The sequence below is a fragment of the Manis pentadactyla genome, chromosome 18 (assembly GCF_030020395.1).
Source record: "Manis pentadactyla isolate mManPen7 chromosome 18, mManPen7.hap1, whole genome shotgun sequence".
Classification (NCBI taxonomy): Eukaryota; Metazoa; Chordata; class Mammalia; order Pholidota; family Manidae; genus Manis; species Manis pentadactyla.
This window is the reverse complement of record NC_080036.1, coordinates 18141848-18158020: the sequence shown is the minus strand read 5'-3', so window position 1 is coordinate 18158020 and position 16173 is coordinate 18141848. Positions and strand designations below refer to the sequence as shown.

General features: G+C 41.0%; 1 protein-coding gene across 1 annotated transcript in view; it reads right to left on the bottom strand.

The window, feature by feature from the left end:
* The window catches only part of FAM169B (Protein), a 69146-nt gene that overhangs the window by 16706 nt on the left and 36267 nt on the right, over positions 1–16173 (bottom strand). Inside the window, exons 4-5 of the mRNA XM_057494861.1 lie at positions 14897–14982; positions 8619–8796 (exon numbers count right to left, since the gene is read on the bottom strand). Coding sequence (XP_057350844.1) covers positions 8619–8796; positions 14897–14982 — 264 coding nt within the window. The remainder of the gene's footprint in view (positions 1–8618; positions 8797–14896; positions 14983–16173) is intronic.

Sequence of the window (16173 nt, the reverse complement as noted above, 5' to 3'; positions counted from 1 at the left end):
TCTTAACAACATGCATCCCTACAAAACAAAGCAAAGACAAAGAGGGTTATTTCATGAAACGATGAGTGAATTCTTGGAATACCTAAGATGGAATTCACAGATGGTGCACGATGGGGAAGAGCCGGAAAGGACTGGAAGAAACGGTGCCTGCTTCAAAGAGAGGTTTCTCAGGAAAGACAAAGATATAAAAGGCAAATGGCAAGACAAATGTCAAGGTGTATGTCCAATGCCCAGCTATTTTTGAGAATCAAGACTGGGCGCCAAGGAAGTTACGATGTGGGTTCACCAAGCACAAAGAACCAAGTGCCCAAAGGCAGCCCAGCTGTTGGTGCATCTTTTTTTGCAAAGGTACATTTGTGAGGCTATGGGGCCCCTGTCCAGGTGTGTCCCACTAATCCCAAAAGATAATATGCTGAACGGTGGCTGCTGCATACATTTGGCTCTGTGGAGCATTTTAGGAGTAACTGCTCTAAAAATACAAATTCAGTTCAGTTGCTAATCCAAGAGATTAAGTTCAGACTATAAAGACATTTGGATATGCTGAAACCATGGAAACCCAAAACAGAAATAGCTAAAAGTGTTAACTTTTGTTAACCGTTAGCACTATCTTTTTGTTACAGTTACACTATGTGCCTGTAGCAAGCCTACTCCACAAGGTTAGAACCACACTCCCATCAACATGGGACAGTTGTGCTTCTACTGAAGATAACCGTAAATGGTCCAGAATTCTGCCCTCCAAGGAACACTGATAACGCCAATCTAGATAAAACCATTTATTTTTTTAAGTATGAGACATTTAAAAATTGTGTTCTCTATAACAGTGGCTGGCAAACTTTTTCTGTAAGGGCCAGATAGAAAATATTTTAGGCTTTGGGGGCAACCACTCAAGTCTGCAATTCATTATACAAAATCAGCCATAGATAAAACTAATGACCATGGCTGTGTGCCAATAAAACTTTATTTACAAAAACAGTTGATGGGTAGAATTTGGCCTATAGGCCATAGCTGCCAACACTTACTCCAGAAAAACATCACCTTTAACAGATAAGACTAAGTGTTTATAATAACAATTTACAATAACCATCCTTTCTCAAAAACAACTGAAAATAATACATTACCATGAACCACCCCAAAATAAGATACATTCAGAGATAAGATTTAGTTGTATTGTTTTTTCTTCCAGAAGTTTCATTTCTTTCTATATATTTTACTAAAATAACAGGAACTTATTTGTCAGATGCCATAAAATTTATTTTTAAAATACTGATGAAAAACTTATTTGCTTAAAGAAAATACCCTTGGCCAAGTTGGATTTATCCCAGGTTTCCCCAGGTTGTTTAACATAAGAAAATCTGTATCAGGAACTCACCTCATTGGTAAACTACAGGAGAAAGAACTGCTTCAGTGCAACATTACGCTGGATCCTGCACATTATCCAGTCCATAAGGCATAGAACATGGAAAATTTTTCAAAGCAAAAGAAACTACTAACATTATAGAATTAGAGAGTTTAGCAAGGCTAACAGACATAAGATCAGTATGTAAAAATTGATGGCATTCCTATATACTAGCAACAATTAGAAAATAGGCTTTGCAATAACACATTATTTCATAGCCACTAGATCAGCAACCACAAAAAAGCTGGACAACACCAAGCGTCGACAAAGATTTGGAGCAACATTCACCTTCTGCTGGTGGAAGTGTAAGTGCAGCTATCTTGGAAAATGGCTGCACATCACCCAGGGGGCCGAGTGTGTGCTTCGGCTATAGCTGGTACTTCACTTCTAAGCACATACCCTAGATCAATGTTTCTCAAATGTTTTCTCATCATCACCAATCTAAGGAGCCTTATTAGACATTTTACCCTAATCATTATTCCTCCCATCCCCCAAATTAATACTAAGAAATAAGACATTGCTGGAACATGGATGGATCTGGAGGATATTATGCTCAGTGACATAAACCAGGCAGAGAAAGACAAGTGCCAAATGATTTCCCTCATTTGTGGAGTATAACAACGAAGCAAAACTGAAGGAACAAAACAGCAGCAGACTCAGAGACTCCAAGAAGGGACTAGTGGTTACCAAAGGGGAGGGGAGGGATAAGGGGATTGAGGGGTATTAAGATTGGCACACATGGTGTGGGGGATCATGGGGAAGACAGCGTAGCACAAAGAAAGCAAATAGTGACTCTGTGGCATCTTACTACACTGATGGACAGTGACTGCAATGGGGTGTGGGGGGGACACGATAATATGGGTGAATGTAGTAACCACTTTGTTTTTTCATGTGAAACCTTCATAAGAGTGTATATCAATGATACCTTAATAAAAAAATTAGAAACAACTATATGAAATGACTAAATAAATTAAAACAGCTAAGAAAAAAAAAGACATTGGTGGGTAGGCCTGAGCTTTAGAGAGGCACAAACCATTGTATTATCTAAGGGGTTTTTTGCTCCCTAGAAACAAACGTTTGCCCATTGGAGGCTGCTCCACTGAGACTGATGCCTTGGATGAGTGGTTCTCAAACTTTAGAGTACATGAGAATCCCCTGGAGGGCTTGTTCAAACAGACTGCTGAGCTCCACTCCATCCCATCTGGATGCAGCTGGTCTGCAGCACAGCCCAAGAACTACCAGACACGTACAGGACAAACTGTGCCTGCTGGAGCATGCTACCCACTGTGCAGCAATGAAGGGCTGCCTGGTGGTCTTGACTGGAAGTGTTCTGGCCCAGGCTGAGCCTTGAGAAGCAAGATTCTTCCATGGATTATTAAGGGGTGTCTTCCCAGCCCACAGTCCTTTAAAACTGCCCCTACCATAGTCTCAGTTAAAGAGCTAAGGATAGGTGGCCACATCTGAACCGTAAAAGCCAATCCACCCATCCACTATTAACGAGCTAAAGGTGGATCCATAAGCCACAAGAAATCTACCCACAAGCCAGTAGGACTGACCAACCAAGTCTCTCAATCCTTTCAAGAGACTCTGAATGAAGTGAAACTAGGACTATAGTAGGTCTTGGCTCTTTAAGGCAGGTGCAAGCAGAGGCCAGGTGGGTGTCATGGTAAACCAAAATCAAGGTTATGGGGAAGCAGGAAACATAGGTGAGTAAAGGAAGCTGATTTGTAAAGGAGAGAATGGGGCAGCTGCTGGTCCCCATCCCAGCACAAGAAGCCAGGCCACAACCCATGAACTTCCCCTATACTACCCTCTGTCATGCAAGTACACAAGGGGACTTCTGTCCCTCACAGCATCAGCCCCTTTCTCATCAGGCGGCAGAGCTGGTATGTGAACCAACACCACACTTCACCACTCCACTTTTGCTGCTTATGTTTCTGCTAAAGTGCAGAAGATGGCCGGAGGGGCCCTGCCTGATGGGACAACAGGGTAAAAGGTGCCTGTGGCACTGGGAAGCCTGGTGAGCAGAAGGCCCTGATGATGAGCAGGGCAGCTGAGGCCATTTCAGGGCATCACCGCCATCTCACAGGCCACATGCTTGTCTGAATTGCAAATCACCTCATTTAATACTTTTCAGGGCTGCTCCTGTTTTTATGATTTGCATTAGAACTGGGCTTTCAGAATCTGAAATGCAAAGCTGTTCTTTTCGTGTTTTTATACAAAAGCAAAATACTTATTAGCTCTGCCAATTTAAGGCTCACTCTCCACTTACGAGTCCAGGATTTTCTTCCCTTGAATGCTAACAATCTTGTGGCCCAGTGGTTTGAGAGAAAAAGTTAAAGTAAAACCTCACTGATTCCTATTATCTAGGGAAAACTTCAGCATAAAATTGTGAAATAACCAAAGTGTGAATATTTTATGAGAAAGGCAATTAGGGAACCATTAAATGAAGGGAGAAACTCAAACCAGCCTATTAACAAAATGTTCCCAAGGACAGGTCTACCTGAGAAGACCTCATTCATTCTATACAAAAGCACCCTCTTGTTTCAAAACTGAATGTGCTCCTCAGCAATAAAGAGGCACACAATACTGATATACACACTGACTTGGATGGGTTTTAAAAGCATTATGCTGAGTAATAAAAGTCATTCTCAAGTGGTTACATATTATATGATTCCATTACATGATATCCTAGAAAAGACAAAACTTAGGATGGAAAACAGATTAGTGATTGCCAGGGATTGAAGGGCTGGGGGGACTCAGGGGTGGGTATGTCTAGGGAGATAACATGGAGTTTCGGGGGGTGATGGAACTATTCTCTTTTATTTATGGTTGTGGTTATATGAATCTATAAATGGGTCATAGAACTATAAAGCCCAAAAAGAGGGTCAATTTTACTGTCTGATAATTCATAAATCATATGCAAAATAGTAAAACATTAAAAAATACAACTATTCATTATCTAAGTTATTCTCATTTAATATACTTGCATGCTGCTAATACCAACTCTTTTTTAACTCATCAAAATAACTCCTTCTCTTAAAGAAAGAGATGGGAAGATAAAGAATAAAATTCTATGATCCATACCTGGACAGAATCCCCATCAGATAATGGTGGGGGAATGAAATGGTCATGCAAATTCTCACATTTAATAACTACTTGAGAAACTTCATTTAAAGACATCATAAGGCTTCCAAAAGCATATAGAAGCCAGAGGAAAATTTAATTTCAGAATATTATGACTGGAATAGGTAAACCTGTGCTTTGGAGCTTACTGGCCACAGAGTATAAGTTAACCCCCAAGGCTACAGAAAACATTGGTGAGAAAAACCAAAGGCTTACCAGCAAAAAGTGTCAGAAATCAGATTTTAGGACTGAGAAAAGAGCTGGACGTTTAATTGGGAAGTGCTGGCAGTGTGAGAACCACAGAGTGGATTTGACTCAAATCCAGAGCAACTTCCTAAATTCTGGCTTACAGCTAAACTACACATAAGGGAGGGAGACCCTAAGGGACCCAACAAAAAAAAATAAGAGACCAGAGGGATAGCCACTTTTGAAAGATGGAACTACACAGGATCAGATCTGTGAGTTTGATGCTTTTCTTAACCACAGACATTCCTCAATTCAGGCAGCTCAACTGGCAGAAAGCTGAAACCAAGTGAGTTTAAAAGGCCAGAGAATAGAGCCCCGAACCAGTAGAAGTAAGGAAACCCCACAAAGGGTAAGTCACATCCATGCCCCAATCTTTGTCTGACCACCAATTCTACAGGCACAGGGAAGACTTCTACAGGCCAAGCTAAAGCAGTAGTCATGGGAAGTCACACCGATGTCAGCAGCTCCCTGTCACAAAGGAGAAAAATTTGCACTTTCAATACAGGTAAGATGAATGCCTACTAGACCAAAAATTCAAAAATCCTTAGAAAACACACACACACTCACTCACATAAATACTGAGCTGCTAAACTCTATCTGTAATGTCTAGTTTTCAACCAAAAATTACTAAACATGCAAAGAAACAGCGAATTGTGACTCACAGTTGGGAGTAAAAAAGAAAAAGGTAGTCAATATAACCGATTTTAAATAGTCCCAGATGTTGGATTTGGCAGACAAATGCCTCAAAAACAGCTTTACAAATCTGATCAAAGAACTTAAATGAAATAATTCAAAAACATTAAATACAAATATGAGCCCAACAAACAGAGAATCTCAGCAGAGAAATTAAAACTGTACACAATAATAGAAATTCTACATCTGAAAAGTATAACTGAAAAATGTTAATGGGATCAACAACAGATTGGAGATGGCAGATGAATTTGAATATACAGTAGAAATTACACATCCGAGGAAGAGAAAAAAACATTTGAAGGAAAATGAGCAAAGCTTCGAGACAAGCTTAAGGCAATATGAAGCAACCCCACTGTACATATAACTGGAATTCCAGGAAAAGAAAGAGAAAAAGCAGCATAACAAATATTTGAGGAAATAATGGTCAAAAACTTCCCAAATATGATAGAAAACATTAAAGACTTGAGAGGCTATCAAAAACTATCACTAATAATTCTATACCTAGCTAAACTATCAAATATGAACATAAAGACATTTTCAGTGAACAATAACTGAGAGAATCTGTTGCCGGCAGAACAGCACAACTACAGTTTCTAAAGGATTTGCTTTAGTCTGAAGGAAAAATGATACTGGATGGCAACGAGGACCTATACCAAAAAAAAATTTTAAGGTAAATATCCAAGTAAATATATGTGAGTACATATTTTTCCTTTCTTCTTAAAATATCTTTAAAAGATATAACTACCACATTAAAAATCATGAATCAGTACTGATAGGTTTATAACATAAACAGATCCAAATATACAACAACAGCTTCCTGTAAATACAATGAGGGGTAAATAAAAAAACACTCTTGGAGAGTTTCTAAATGTTGCCTGAAGCAATTCAATATTAAATGTTGAGTAATCTGAGATAAGTTTAAGATTCTATGTGATCCCTAGAGCAATAACTAAAAAATAAAAAAATATAGAAATTGAAAGCCAAAAGAGAAATTAAAGTTGAATTCAAATAATGTCTGATTAAAGCAACAGAAGATAGGAAAGTAGAACAGAGAAGACACAAAACAGGCTGCAAATGGGAAGACCTAAGTATGACCATATCAATAATCAAATGTAAATGGACTAACACACCAATCCAAAGACACAGATTTTTAAAACTAGATTTAAAATCCAAGACTTAATTGTATGCTGTCAACAAAATATACATTTTAAATATAAAGACATAAACAGACTACAAGTAAAAAAGCTACAAAGCATATATTCCATGTAAATAGTTAGCATAACAAAGATTAAGTGCTTATAAAACAAAACAGACTTTGTAACAAGAAATATTACCGGAGACAACTGGGACACTTCGTAATAATAAAATGGGCAATACATCAGGTATATATCCCAATTTTAAATATAGACGTGACTAATGAAAAAGCTCCAAAACATAAAGGAAAAACTGGCAGAACTAAAAGGAGAAAGAGATGAAATCACAGTCACAAAGACTTTAACAGACTTCTCTCAGAAACTGATAGAACTAAACAAAAATACCAGTAAGAATGTAGAAAATCTGAATGACACTATCAATCACCTTAACCCAACTGACATTTCTAGAACACTAAACCCAATACATGTATGGGGTACTTGAAGAATATATTTTCTTTCTTTAATATTCTACAAGTTGATATTTCTTAAAGTAACTAGATTGTTGGTTAACAGTCATTTGCCACTTAATAGTCTCTGGATGAAAACATGAACTTTCCATCAAATTCACTGAATTTCTTGGAAATGAAGAGGAGGTAGAAATGCAAGCACCTAGCCTTGTCTGCCTCAGCTGTACATCTTAAGACATCCTTCCATTCCAAGGTTCTGGCACAACCAACCTTTGCTTTATCCTCAGAAAACAAAGCCCAGGGAATCACTGTGACCAGAAGCAACAGCAGGACCAGGTAGGACGGAGCTCTTTCTGCCCTATAATTATGGTTCTCACACATCAAGATGAGATCTGGTAAAAGTTTTTGCTACTACTGGTAGGATGTCTATGGCACAAATGATTTTGTTACAGCTTTTAGACACTCAGTAGAAAATGACAATAAATACGAGCCTCCCAGGAAAGAGGAATGACAAAGCATTTCTCTTCCATTTTAATTACTGTCCAAATCCCTGGGTTCTATCTATGAATGTCTAAAGAACACGGCCACTCAAAATAGTGAAACGGTGCATCAAAATCAAGGAGCAAATGGCTACCTTGACCAAAAAAAAATGAAAGACACAGGTGCTTACGTCTCAGTGACTGCCCTGGACAAACAATGAAGCGAAGGAGTTGCTGGAATGAAAAGTTGGTCATTCACATGAGCAAAAAAAAAAAAGTGAGAAATGCAGATTCACTCCCTCCTGGACAGGCGAGACATCTCTCCAATGTGAACACAGCTCAAAACCACAATTAGCCTTTTTATCCCTTGAAAAAACCACAAAACTCGGAGAACAGCATATCCATGGCGATTTACTGGGAAATTTAATTTTTGCTAAAATTTAGAACTTTACAGGAATGAAAGGACAGGGCTGGCACCAATTGGGTCAGAGATGTTGACAGCCTTTAAAATAGAGAAACTAGGAAAGAAAGCAACATTTGGGAAGAGTCCAATCCCTTAGGCAAAATGGTACTTGTCCTGCACCCGCTTCCGTCACAGCCCCTAAAAATAGGTCCCAATGTCTCACCCTAACCGTGTTATCATGGCCGACCTTCTACTGTTCTGAGGTAACGTCTATAAATCTTGGCATCCCGTGTGCTTTTGCACCACATGTCAACTATTAACAATGGTATTTTTCCTGACAGCTAATTGGTAACATTAAAGAAAAGCTCTGCGCTTGCAGAGTCATTTAATGCTGTTAATGGCAACAAGTATTTTACGAGGGACATTGGCACAGCCTGGAAATCAAAGGGCCATGTTTTTCACCGTTTGCCAGGAAAGTGAGAAATGTAGTGAAAGTGAAACCCATACCTTGGGTTTATGGACATGACAGCTGACTTAGTGATAACTTCCGATGACAGAAGATGCTCTCCAAGTAACTGTGCTCGTGCTGAGGGAGTCCTCTGAGGCAGGCAGACCTCAAAGAGCCTCCCCTGAGCCTGCAATGGAGGGTGGCCTGCACTGCTGCATACCCCTTACCTTTGGGTTTGACTGTGTAAAATCCAACCGCTGCTCCGCCTCGCCACAGAATTTTCGCATGCTCCTTCACAGAGTGAGGTAAAAAAAACATGCCATCATCATCCAAATTTCTCTCCAGTCTTCCAAAAACAATGACATTGAGAATGAAAAGGACAATCCTTTCCCCAAATGACTGAACCTTTGAAGGAAAGCAAGAACAACCCAGTGAGGCGAGAGGCAAAAATTACACACAGTAAATTTTGCGCTTGGAATCAACCCACATGTCGGGGCCAGGTGTGCACTTCACCGCTGTCCAATTCTTTTCATGCTCAAGGGCCAAAATGCGAACCACTGTCACTCACTGCGGTTTCCACACCCTGACCTTGGGCATCAGTCAGCCTTCAGGAGTGAAGGGCAGTGACAGCAGAGCCTCCTGGGTCCCCAGGGCCACAGACGTGGATGGAGGTAGACGAGAACAATCCATCCCACACCAACAACACAGAACAGTGTCTCCAGGGGGCCAGGCAAGTCATCTCAGCAGATTCATGGGACGTGTCCAGAAATAAACCCAATCTGCTGTGTTGCACAAGAGCCTGAGTGCTGGTCCTCAGATGGAATGGGGAGGTTAATAACTGAGGCAATCAACTACTCCAGCAAAAGCAACTGATTTTCAATGGCTTGCGACAGACTCTGAGTACATACGACAGTCCCAATCCCAGACAATTACTGAGACTCAAGGCCCGCCTCATTCTGAGTCTATACAATGGAACCTCTCACCTGCAGCAACGTCCTGAGAAGTGAGGAAACCCTGCTGTGGCCAAAGCCAGGCCCACACAGAGCTTTGTCATTAACAAGTCAAAATGACTTCATGCCACTGCCTGTTAAAATCTGTACAGCCCCCAGAGGGCAACTATGTGGCATAAATGGAGGCCTCCCACGCCTGCACCCACAGCAGACACAGCCTGCCGACCCCCACTCCGTTCGGCTGAACCTGGATGTGGTCTCAGAATCCACCTCAGTGCAGTTCTCCGGACAACTAACCAACCACTAAAATGTGGTACTTGAAACAAACTAGTCAATAACAAAATGTCAGTATTGTTTCATTAGATTTCTCTGACAGCACCACTATGTGACAGCCCAAGTGTGTGGGTATTTGTCACCCCACCCTGTGCGTCACGATAAGAGCAGCAGTACCACCAGCTGGGCTGTGACTTCCATCCACACACTACCATTCGGTTCTTACCACCCCCTAGGGAGGTCTTGGTTTATAGGTAAGGAAACTGGAGCTCAAAGAGGGTAGGTGGTTCCGTTCACTGATTTCCCTTCCTGGTTCCACAGAGGACTTAAGACAGCTGGACGGGGGCTCTGTCAGGGGCAGACAGGCTCAAATGACTGGCCAGGGCTTCTGAGCCCCAGGCCCATGCACCTGCGGGAGCCCAGCCTCTTGCTCCCTTCTGCTGCTTCATCCATTCAAACGGAGACTTTGGGCAAAGGGAATTTTTGTTTTTGTTTTTGATTTTTTAATTAAGGTATCACTGATATACAATCTTAGGAAGGTTTCACAGGAACAGCATTGAGGTTTCAACCTTCACCCATAATATCAAGTCCCCCCCCAACCCCATTGCAGTCACTGTCCACCAGCGTAGTAAGATGCTATAGAGTCATTACTTGTCTTTCCGTGCTGTACTGCCTTCCCCGTGACCTACCTATATTGTGTGTGATAATTATAATGCCCCTTAATCCCCTTCCCTGTCCCTCCCCACCCACCCTCCCCAACCTCTCCCCCCTGGTAACCGCTAGTCCCTTGTTGGAGTCTGTCAGTTTTATTTTGTTGTTATACTCCACAAATGAGTGAAGTCATCTGATACTTGTCTTTCTCCACCTGTATTATTTCACTGAGCATAATACCCTCTAGCTCCATCCATGTTGTTGCAAATGGTAGGATTTATTTTCTTCTTATGGCTGAATAGTATTCCACTGTGTATATGTACCACCTCTTCTTTATCCATTCATCTACTGATGGACACTTAGGTTGCTTCCATATCTTGGCTACTGTAAATAGTGCTGTGATAAACATAGGGGTGCATATGTCTTTTTGAATCAGGGGTCTTGTTTTCTTCGGGTAAATTCCAAGGAGTGGAATTTCCTGGGTCAAACGTTATTTCTGTTTTTAGTTTTTTGAGGAACCTCCATATTGCTTTCCACAATAGTTGAACTAATTTATATTCCCACCAACAGTGTGGGGGGGGGCTCCCCTTTCTCCGCATCCTCTCCAGCATTTCCTGTTTCTTGCCTTTTGGATGTTGACCATTCTAACTGGTCTGAGGTGATATCTCATTGTGGTTTTAATTTGCATTTCCCTGATAACTAGCAATGTGGAGCATCTTTTCATGTGCCTGTTGGCCATCTGAATTTCTTCTTTGGAGAAGTGTCTGTTCAGATCCTCTGCCCATTTTTTAATCAGGTTATTTGTTTTTTGGGTGTTGAGGCATGTGAGCTCTTTACTTATTTTGGATGTTAACCCCTTATCGGATAAGTTGTTCACAAATATATTCTCCCATATTGTAGGATATCTTTTTGTTCTGCTGATGGTGCCCTTTGCTGTATAGAAGCTTTTTAGTTTGATGTAGTCCCATTTGTTCATTTTTGCTTTTGTTTCCCTTGTGGGCAAGGGGAAGTTTAATATTAATGCTTGGTTTTGTATTTAATACCTGACCCTTAAATTTTTATTATTTACCAATATCATCATCATCACCATCATCATTCATGACTGTGGCTTCCAGGCCTAGATTTGCTGAAAGATTCACAACCTCTCTGAACCTCTGTCTCCTTCCTAGTCAAGGGAGAAGACCACCTACGTGGTGTCTAAAACACTTGCATGTTTTTCAAATGCTCTGATAATAAAAATAAGGCAGCTTGCAGCACCCTCGCACACGGCACAAAATGTTCAGTGCCAGTAAACTTATTAATTGGCCCAGAACAAAAAAATATTTCACCTTCATCTGGAGCCAAATCTTAGATGAGAAAAAGATTCATGAAAAACACACCAGCTTCACTCTGAGAGGCCCCCCAGTTTTCTGTCTCAGACAGTAGCGGCCAAATCAAGTTCAGGCTTTAAGAGTAACTAGCTAGTCACAAAACCTGAGTGGTGTGATGTGGGAGGTTATTTTTTCAACCCATAAAACCAGATAGTTCAGAGGAAAGCTGGGAGAGAAAAGCAGATTGCATCTGGCAGAAGGGAAATATCCAATCAAAAACTGGCAGGAGAAGAAGAAGAAAAAGAAAATGCACTTAATTTGTTCAGTTCATTACAGGGGGAAAAATGTGTGACATCTGATTCTGACTTAGAAACATTTCTGAAAACACAAAACTAAGATCCAGTTCTAATCCCTCAATTAGGACCCCTGATTATTTTAACAGAAAGAACACTAAGAATGCCTTTTTTTTTTTTTTTGGTAATTTGTGAAGAGCTGGTTTAAAAAAACAGAAGATATTTAAAAGAAAAAAGAAGTCAAGACCCAAATTTCTGTAAGTGTAAGTGAAGAAAGAAAGTATCGCCATGTGCAGGCAGCTAGGACAGACCAATCTTTACAACGTGGTTCATTACATGGAAATAACATGCAAGTTTCTTTCTGTTCACATTTTCAGAGAATGTGGGGGGTTTCCTCATATAAACTCAGAAGAAAGTGACTACTCTTGTTCTGAAAAAACTTATTTAAAGAGCAAGTCACATTCCTCCTTGCTTTCAGAACACCCAGCCACTAAGTAGCACCTGGTCCGTCTATGAAAGGGGCCTGGGGCAGCAACACTAATGGGTATTCCAGGTAGCCTACTGGGTACATCATACTCATTTGCTGAACCTCAAGCCATTGTTAATAGGCTGGAAGAAAACCCTTTACAAAACCAGACCTGAAAACATCTTGGCATGCAACCTGAGCGTATTATGAAATTAGTGAAATAGTAAGACAGAAAAAGACAAATACTGAAATACTGCATTAGCTCACTGATATATGGAATCTAAAAAAGCTGAACTCACATAAACATAGAGTAGAATGGTGGTTGCCAGGACCTGGGGAGGGAGCAGAGAAAGGAAGAGGATGGGCAAAGGGTACACACGTCCAAGAATAAGAAGAATAAGTTCTGGGGACCTAATATACAGCATCATAATTATAACATAATACTGAACTTGAATATTAAACTTGAAAGTTGCTACACAGGTAGATTTTAAGTGGTCTTACCACAAAAAAGAAACTGTAATCACATGATATGAAGCAGGCGTTTGGTTAAAACAGTGGTAATCACTTTGCAATATGTAAGTGTACCAAACCTACACATTGTCTACCTCAAATTTACACAATGTTATATGTCAATGACATCTCAATAAAGCTTGGTGGGTACCAGACTAGAAAAAGACAACCCACAGAATAGGAAAAATATTTGCAGATCATATGTCTGTGAATAGGTGTTTTCCCAAAGAGGATATATAAATGGCCAAAATGTACATGAAAAGACACTCACCATCCTTAGTCATCAGGGAAATGCAAATCAGAACCACAATGAGATACCACTTCACACCCACTAGGATGGATAACATTGTTTAAACATGACAATAGCAAGTGTTGGTGAGGATATGAGAAATGGAAACACTCAGACATTCTTAGTGGTGATGTAAAATGGTGCAGGTGCTGTGGAAAACAGTGTGGCAGTTCCTCAAAAAGTTAAATACAAAGTCACCATATGACAAGCAATTTCACTCCTACATATATACCCAAGAGAAGGGAAAATATATACACAAAATATGTAAAAGTGAAAATATATACACAAAAACTTAGACACAAATGTTCATAGTGGCATTATTCATAGTAGCCAAAAGAGGAAAAAAACTCAAATGCTTTAACTCATGAGTGGATAAACAAATGTGGTCTATCCATACAATGGAATATTATTCAGCCATAAAAAGGAATGAAGTTCTGACTCATGCTACACCATGGATGAACCTCAAAGATGTCATGCTAATAAAAAAAGCCAGACATGAAACACCACATATCCTATGATTCTATTTATGTGAAACACCCAGAATAGGCAAATCCATAGAGGTAGAGAATACATTAGTGTTGTCAGAGGCTGGGGAAGCAAGGTAATAAGAGGTGACTTATAATGGGTAAGGAATTAGACAATGGTGAACAATGTACAACTTTTGCACATACTAAAAACCACTGAACTGTACACTTTAAGAGAGTGAAATGTATAGTATTGTAATGAAGTTGCTTGTTTGAAGAGAAAAAACAGGACTGAATTTGGCTTTTCATTTTAATTAGGGAATTAAACAGAGGGGAAAAAACTAGACTATCAATTTATTCTCCAAACCAAGCCTCAAAGAATACTGACATTTCATTCAGTATTTACAGATTCCCATGAGGGAGACCAAGTGGAATTCCAGGTAACTGTGAACAAACCCACCATTTCAAGGCTGCCAAGAAGCACCATCTTTCTTCCCACCTACAGAATTAAGGTAAATGTACCAATCAATTGAAAATGAACAGATGTGAAGAGAACAGTCCAAACTCTCCACTGGTTACTACCTTTCTACTCAGCATCTGCCCAGGCAACTTCAGCAGAGAGGGACTCCACCTGTACTCTGAGGAGCTGCTGTGGTGCCTGCCCTCACTCTTGCCATCCTAGGTCACTTCAAAGGCAATCAAAGAGACTGGAGTTTATATCCAGTTAAACCACTTACTAACCGTGTGGCTCAGCATCAGTTTTCTCATCTGCAAAACAAACACCTTGAAGATTCTGAAATTATAAGAGTCTGAGGTAACATAGGCTAGTATCTAACATGATGTCTGACTTGTGATAAATACCAATAAACATTACTTGAACACAGTATGCAGAACTTTTCTTACACACTAGAGAGACAGTGTGGATTCAAGGTTTAACATGAAAGCATGAGAGGCTACTCAGGAAAGTAAGAGATTTACCAGTAGCCAGACATCTGCTGCATATGGCCATTTATTACTAGTTTCCCTAGTCACAAGGTTTAATAGATTCATTTGTGTCCCTCAACAACCATCAGGAGGACCCAACCCTACCGATACCTTGATCTTGAACTTCTAGCCCCCAGAGTCATGAGCCAATAACACTTCTGTTGTTTAAGCCCCTCGTCTGCCGGACTTTGGCAGAGCAGTCCTAGAAAACCACTCCACAGGGCTAGACTGCTTTAAATTATTTACATGATAATATGGGTGCCAATTTGTAAATCTGTTTTGCAATGATGTCCATTTAAAGTTGCATTGCCTCACCTTCATCAGACCTTCTCTCGCTGGATCAGAGGTCCTTAGTACATCTTCGGTGGCCCACCAGGACCCCTTTACGTAAACAGCCACAACTACAAAGAAAGCCAAGAGAAGATGATGTGCACACAGCCAACCAGCCACCAGAGCATCAGTGTTAACAATGTCAACCACAGGTATGGTGCAAAGGAAAGGTTAGGCACAGGTGAGTCAGGTGATATTCCCAGAGCTGAGGTTTCCTGGGAGCACTGTGACTAGGACAGAGTGGCCACTGCCACCTAAAGGGGACTTCACAAATGTTTTCAACAGAGGGGCCCAGTGTGGATTCCGAAATAGGATGTATCCCAATGCTGTTGGATGAAAAAGGCTACACACCAATACTGACAAATTGACAGGTACATTTATTTTTCTCAAGCCCCACTGCATGCCACAACTCAGAACTCCCCAAATTTAGCCATACCCAAAATTTATCTAAGAGCACTGAGCATCTCTCCTCCCGCCCACTGTTGCTGGGCCCCATCCCAGTCTGGACAGTCCCTGAGGCCTGTTGATTCTGTCCACTTCTGTCTGGACATGGGTCTTGCTTGTTAGTAAGGGTGACCTGGGAATTCCCTCAACCCTTCCAAACCCAGACTCCTCATTGGAGGCGCCCAAACTAATCAGTCTCAGTTCCAATGAAGATGGGGGTGTGAAACACCGAGCACAGGGCCCAGCAGGTAGTACCTGCTCAGCGAGTGCTGATAAGGGGTCAGCCCTCCCTGCCCCGCCCCATCCTCATGCCAAAGTCTCCAAGTCCCACCAGTTCCACCTGCTGCCTTAGGACAGGATCCAGGCCCTCTTCCCCAGCCCTGGATGCCAGCTGGGTCCAGGCCACCATCATGTCTACAGATGACCATGACAGCACCTCACCCAGTCCCCTGCCTGAGTCTCCCCCACCAGTCCAACCCTACTGAGTGGCCCTTTCAAAGGCAAATCTAATCACAGCCTCTACCTCTTATCTCTGAGCTACAGACCCTCCTTTCTTTGCTTAGCAATTAAATTTTCAACACCAAAGGCACTTTGGTTGTTTCCTGTTTTTTTGTTGTTTTTTTTTCAATCAAGACGATTCTTTAGAGCAGCAAAATTGAATGGAAGGTACAAAGATTTCCCATGAACCCCCTGCCCTACACGTGTACAGCCACCCCCATTATCAATCACCCCTACCAGAGTGGTACCCTTGTTACAATGGATGAACCTACATTGACACCTCATAATTATCCAAAGACCATAGTTTATATTAGGGCTCA